Source organism: Idiotropiscis lumnitzeri, chromosome 1 (genome assembly GCF_059441095.1).
Source record: "Idiotropiscis lumnitzeri isolate Australia: NSW breed Sydney's pygmy pipehorse chromosome 1, RoL_Ilum_1.0, whole genome shotgun sequence".
Classification (NCBI taxonomy): Eukaryota; Metazoa; Chordata; class Actinopteri; order Syngnathiformes; family Syngnathidae; genus Idiotropiscis; species Idiotropiscis lumnitzeri.
The window spans coordinates 34043944-34050859 of NC_142391.1; the positions used below are offsets into that span (position 1 = coordinate 34043944).

A 6916-nucleotide genomic window follows, 5' to 3' on the forward strand; every position below is an offset into this window, starting at 1 on the left:
TGTTATACGCATTAAAACATTAAGTATTTTTCTAATCTTGTCCAACTCCCCACCACTAGGTTGTGTCAAAGCTCCAGCAGCTGCGAGTGTCTCACAGAAGATATACCTGCTACCCTCAGAATCCCTATCCCTCTATTTTCCGCCTCAACTTTCATCATTACTACCCGGTCACCTATGACACGTACTCCTGCGACTCCAGTCCGTATATTCGTAGGAGTGCTGATCTGAAGGCCAAAAGGAGACGGGGTCGTCCAGCCAAAGCCAGTGAGCCAATTGCCTCAAAAATACCTTTTGTTCAAGGATATGGCTATCCACTGGCAGGGGGAAATTACTATGCAGCACCGTATGCAATGCCTTACACACCCCATCTCAGCCTAGGCTATTTCCCCCCTGCACCTCCGTTTTACCTGCCTCACCACTCCCTTGGCCATGTTCCGCCATCACCCTTTATGAGACCTGCTGTCCCGCCTCCCAAGGCTTTCCACTCTAGTGGACACTCAAAGCTCCAGCCGGGGGTCAAGCATCGCGGCATCGCCGGTCAACTTCAGGGGCCCGCTGCAAGAGGGGAAGGATTGGGATCCATCGGCAGTAGTAGTGCAGGTGGTCTCGGGGGTGTTCGCCTCCATAAGAGGAAGCACAAGCACAAACATAAGCACAAAGATGAACCCCTACTTTCTCCGCGAGACCGGCAAGAGTTGGGTGGGCTTTTCAGTGGCGCCAAGGTCAGTTCACATCGCAACATGCTTAGTGACTCATCCAGTCAGGGCCCTTTAAAGCATCACGAGAAGAGGACCAACGGGAGAGGCTCAAGCCTGGGATCCACTTTAGGGATGTTCGAATCCGAAAAGCTACCCTCACACTCTCTTTCCGATGGCCACTTCCACTTAAGTCAGACTGGACAGCCAATGAACAGCTTCATGAATGGCTACAGTAGCCAATCACAGCAACAAGAATCATCTTCCTTCCTCTTCTTGGGGTCACAGGAGAACGACTGTGCTTCAAGGAGTGGGAAGATGAGGCCTACTGTGTTTGGAGATCAAGGCCTGATGTCACTGCAAACTGCCAGGCAGGAGCCAGTACAAATGAAAGAGTGCTCCAGTCCCCCTCTCTCTGGTAAGAACCACTTACTGTACATTAAGATAATGGGAACTTGAGCACTTACATTACACTTCACGCTAGATACTTTATCACGTCTTGGTACTTAACAGACAAATCTGTAGCGAACTTCCAATGCTGCTTCACTGGGTTGAATGAATGTATGGTTAATGCCAAATGTACTCACACCCTGGTGCATAACATTGCTTAACCTCAAACTGGACATGAATATCAATGCTTTCTTTGAAGGTTAAAAGTAGTAGACAACAGAGTCAATCATTTCAACACAACTTCTTAAGAGTCTCATGTATGTTTAGTGTCCTTGCCAGAAGATCATTCAATCATTCAACACATGCAAAGTATTTAGCCAGGCTATTAATTATTTGGGTTTTAACTGTACTGTAGATCACTGAATTAATTGGTGGTGTATTATTCAGTCTTGGTGTGAATTATGAGGGATGACATTACGTTTTTTTTTTCCTCTGGTGTTGAGATTGGGGTATTTTAGTCATGCAGGAGTTGTTTTATAGGCAACATCAAACCAGTGGGTATATGTTCAAAACGCATATGTGACCTGCTAAGACTTTCAATTTAGTCAAACAGGAGCATGTTTGCCAATATAATCTAATGCATTATTCTGTGATTTAAAGGTTATAATACCCCGAGTCCCTGCTGTGGAAACAATTTATTGAAAAAAAATCTTGAAAGTTGACACGGTTTCCCTAATTTTTGATAAATATGGACACATAAAGTAGACAAATATAACCTCATTTAAAAACATTTAAAGTAATGTAGATTTTTTTTTTTAGTACACTGAATTCTGCTGCTTGTGAGCACATCTGGCTTGGGATCGACAGAATGTAATGCATGGATGGAGACAACTATAATTCACCAATCCTCCCCTCCTCCCCTCTTCCTCCGCTCCTGCCAATGCCTTTGCCAGAGATATATTATTCACACAGTGTGATTTATTTTCTACAGACACGCCGTAAAAAGCCCTTGCCTGTGTTAAAAGAGCTGGCTGGCAGCCAGGGGTTTAATGACTGGGGCCTAGTCCAGTGGCGGGGAGGAGAAGGCAAGGGCTCAGTTAAAATACACCCCCCCCTCCACCACCACCCTCAGGGTATTCAGGACGGATGACTCATATATACACTACTCCCCCTAAACCAGCATATCTCTTCATCCATGTTTCCCTTCCAGTTTATGTCTTCTATCCTCCTTTTACACATTTTTTCCCTTTATTTTCCTTGGTTGGTTTGGAATCCTCACCTCCATATGCAGACTTCTCCCTCCACCTCTTCTTCCCCTCTCACTTCCCTCTTTTTTTTTTTTCCAGGTCTCCCCTCCCCCTTGCTCCCCCATTACCCTCTCTTTTTCCTATTCCCTCTGCCCCTCCTCTAGCATGACTTACTGCTTCACTTCACAGCTTTAGTCCAATTAAAATACAGGCGCATGTGCACGTATGCACAAGAACACACACACACACACACAGCCATATGCAAGCACAGAACCTCACATTAAACACTGCAATGTTAGACAGCGTATTTTTCCACATTAGCTCCACCGTGTCTAATATATTAGGTTTGACTCCCATTTTTTCAGCACATCTCACTGATCATACTCATACATACAGTACTTGCACTAACACTGTTCCTCCACTGAATTAATGAGGACAATTTCCTTTAAGTCACATGCTCACACCTATTCATGATGCCAAGAAAGATCTTATAAAACAACAGTCGTCAAAGATCAAACCTGCACTTTGTGTGTAGCAGGGGCTTCCTATTGCGCACAGAAACTGGTCGTCAGCGCTATATGGACCCTCGCACTGCTGAAGGTCACCCGTTTTATGTCCCGTGTATGCAGCTCATAAATTTCATCTACTTTGTGTGTGCGTGCGCGCGTGTGCGTGTGTGTGCGTGTGTGCGCATGCTTGTATGTGTGTGAGACCGAGCTCAGTTGAGCTGATAACGTGTACAGCTCATAAACTCTTGATACTTATTGCTTTCTGCATTAGACTAATTTCATTGTCTGCCCTGAATTCTCAAGTTAACAATAGAATGTGATGTTCCTCTGAGATGTAAATGGAGGGTGGTCAGGCCTCACTCATCTCTCCTCCAACTCAGTTCTTTAGTAAATACTTTACAATGGAACTCAGGACCTCATGTAACAACTGCAAAGTTTAATGTCAAGTAGGACTGCACAATATATAGAAAAAATATAACATATATCTATAGTGCAATAATGGCCCATGCAATTTGAATAGTCAGATGCAAACTTAAATCCAATAGTTGGTCATTATCTTAGAGAATTGCAATTAATTAGCTATGAACATTGTGCTTGATCATTTTATTGCATGAAAAATATTCCGTCTTTCATTAGATAATATAAAAATTAATTTCTTTAGGTACTTGTTAAATATCGCAATAATATCTAGATTGCTATAGTCAACATCCATATGCCATATTACATGTTTTTCCAGCATCGTGCAGCTCTGGTGTCAAGGTTGAAGAAGATCTAAAGCTAAAGTTGAGATGAAGTACTGTGCAAAAGTCTTGAGTCACCAGCACCGCTGTTGTTTTATGGCCTTATTTTATGATATGATAAACCAGGAATGGGCATGGTTGTCCCGTGCATATTTACAGTTTGGCAACCACGGATTCACATTTTCGCAGATGAGTTATTATTATTTATTTTTTTTTTTTTTTTGCATTCTCATCCGTTTTCATGGGAAAAGAATATTGAAAGCTCTCATGTTTTTTTTTTTTCATTTATTTGAGTGGGCTAGTAAAAAAATAAATAAAAATTAAAGAAATCAACCAAAATCAAACATATACAGTCTATCTACCTACCCACCTAAGATCACTACTTACAATGTAAACCAGTTATTTAGTAAATATTGAACAATAACAAACTACACAACACCACCCAAAAATCACGTTTAATCACTACTTTAATATGCAAAAAAATAACCCCAAATTTATTACGCTGTCATTGATTAAAATGGTAGAATTTGGCAGCAGCTGTTCAAGTCTGTCGACACCTTTAATATATTTCCCAAAATTAAATGATGGTTCGGACATCTTCCCAAACTCTTTTTGGACACACTTTCTTTAGTGGCGATCCTTTATCAACAAAACAGGTTTAATCGAACAATTTTCACTCGTTATTGTCTCAAATAACCAATCACATAGAGTTAGAGGCTGAGTTTTAAAACACTTGTCAGACCTTGGAGTGTTCACGAGTGTTAGCAGTGTTTGTTCTCAAGCTACATTAGCTACTACAGTAGTGTCAAACCCGCATCATCGATCGCTCTCTGCAATCTGTCTTTTTCTTTCTTTCTACTGACACTTGAACACCAGTTTTGGTTTGCAGCTGATAAAAAATTTTGTCTCCCTTACACTGATTAATTCATTCGTATTTCACAAACGCAATATTGATCAGAGAACCACTTTTGCTAATGCTAACACACACAATGTGTTTTTACTTTGAGCGTATTTCTATTTACTTGGGTAACATGTATTGAAATATTTTAATTTTTTTTAGAGCTCACTGGAGCTTTGCAATACTGTGGCAAAAGCAAAAATGATGGTCTTCGAAGGAGAAGAACTAAATAGCTAAAAAATAGAGAACAGCATGTTGTCAGCACGCTGCTTGGGGACTGGTGGCTGATTGCGCTTTTCCTTCATGTTGGTGGTGGTTCATTTTGAATACTGGAATCAATGCCCAGACGAAGGGGGAGGGTGCCAGGCCTTAGAGATGGAAAACAAAAAGAATGACAGAGACGGCTCAGAAAGAGGTTACTGAAATCAAGAAGGAAATTAGAAATTGCAGCGTTAATTATACTGTGTGTGTGTGTGTGTGTGTGGGAGCGTGTTTAGATGGCTTTTGGCAGCCTTTGCTCCAGATGCACAAGGTTGTGATTGTGTGGAAACATATGAAATGCTTGAAGGAGACATTTCTGTGGGTTTCCTCCTCTCTGCTCCCGAGCAGACAATTACAGGATAGGATATGCTCTCCTGGCTCAGCTGGCCTTTCAAAAGCTTGCATGAATATGTCAAAATTAGCAGGAAGCTCTTCAAGTCAAAGAAAAAAATGGAAAACATTCGCTCCATGAGCACAATTGGCATCATATCTTTTTTTTCCTTGGCGAGGATATTCATTTTCATTTGAAGTAGAACTATTTATGAATTTTGTCCTTCTATTTATTCACTTTTTTGTTTTGACTTTTGCAGGTGCTCCCGGTAAGCGACGGTACAAGCGCAGAGAGGTGGAACAGATCCAGAAGGAGGTGAGAAGGATGCATTCTTTGAACTTCGATCACGTGCAGAAGATCCTCCGTGCCAAGCGCCTGCAGCGACAAGCCAAAACTGGAAACAACATTATCAAGAGACGACCCGGACGGCCCCGAAAACAACCGCTGGATGATGAATCAGGCCCGGCCAACAGGAGGGAGGAGAACCGGGCCGGCGGTCGCGGGCTGGACGTGTTGGCCAGTAAAAGAGCTGATGGAAGGACTCAGGGGATGCCTGTTCTGGAGAGGTGCGATGAGCCACCAGGTAGACAGAGTCTCAGGCCCACTTTGCCCCCAGAACCTCTTGAGTTTTCCAACCACGATTCCATTTCGGCAACCATCGAGAAGGTTGTTCATAGAGCCCGCTCTCTCCCTCCGCCGGCCAAAGGGGGCAAACGCAGGGGCAGGGGCAACAGCAGGGACAACTTATGGGCCCCCTCCAATCAATAGACCTGCTGGAGAGAGCGACTCTGTAAATGAACGGGAGCGTTGAAAGGAGCCAGCGCTGTTTCATCCTTATCAGATCCAGTGCCCTTCATCTGGTGACTCCTTGGTGCACTTTGATTTAGGAGAAGGACGCAGGTCAGAACACTTGTGGTGCCAGCCCTCAGTTTGAACATGAGCCTTTTAAGGGTTGCTTGGAACTGCATTTAATATGGCACTATCTGTTTTCATTTGATCCGGAATCTGACGCTATCAAATTGTGTGGTACTAATGGCAGTGGAGGATATTATGTGACTCTTTATGTATCTGATACAGTGATGTGTATGGTACTTCATGATACTGTATCAGAATGTGGCGTGAGCCATATATTTACCAGCAAGGGGAGGGAGGGAGGGCAATGGGGCGTATGGGGGGGGGGGTTATGATTCAAATAAAACTGTGCAGCTCAGCTTCTTTTCTGCCTTTCTGAGGGAGCCTGTCAAAGAGAACACAGCAGTAATTAAGCCACCTTACCCTTGTACTTCTCCCGGTGTTTGCTCTTACTATATGTCGCGTCTGTGTTCCCTTACCATCTGAGTTGGGATTTTATTAGTCCACCCCTGCAGCTTAATCCCGTATCTTTTTTTCCCCTTCACCTTCCCCCAATCTAGAGGTTTATCTCCAATACAGGAGAGCTCGAAACCTATCCTGGACGCTGACTTAAAGGCAATACGGTGGACGAGACTGTCCTAGAATTGTACATAAGACACATTTCCACTCTCGCTTGCCTTGTACAACAGGAAACCAGCTCACAGACATGTACTGGAATTCAGTATATCCGATTTAATTGCTGTACTATAGACAATGAACGTTGCATATTGTTTCTATAACCAAAAACAGACATGGATGCGACGCAAGACAAGTTTGTTTTCAGATAGAAACCACATGTATTCAGTCATACATTCATAATTGTGTTTGTATCTTGGGAGGGGGAGGGGGCGTTGTATACAGTGGGAATATCAGGTGTGTTTGTGTTTTTTTGTTGTTGTAAACCTTAAAAGTTGGTTTAATGCACTATGAAAAAAAAACTGTACACTTGCATCA

At 42.9% G+C, this 6916-nt stretch overlaps 1 protein-coding gene across 1 annotated transcript in view; it reads left to right on the plus strand.

Moving 5' to 3' along the window:
• setbp1 (SET binding protein 1) overlaps positions 1-6203 on the plus strand; it is a 41343-nt gene extending 35140 nt beyond the window's left edge. The window contains exons 6-7 of the mRNA XM_088296878.1: positions 60-1113; positions 5331-6203. Of these exons, the coding sequence (XP_088153004.1) occupies positions 60-1113; positions 5331-5839 (1563 nt within the window). The 3' untranslated portion in view covers positions 5840-6203. The remainder of the gene's footprint in view (positions 1-59; positions 1114-5330) is intronic.
• The last annotated feature ends 713 nt before the right edge of the window (positions 6204-6916 follow it).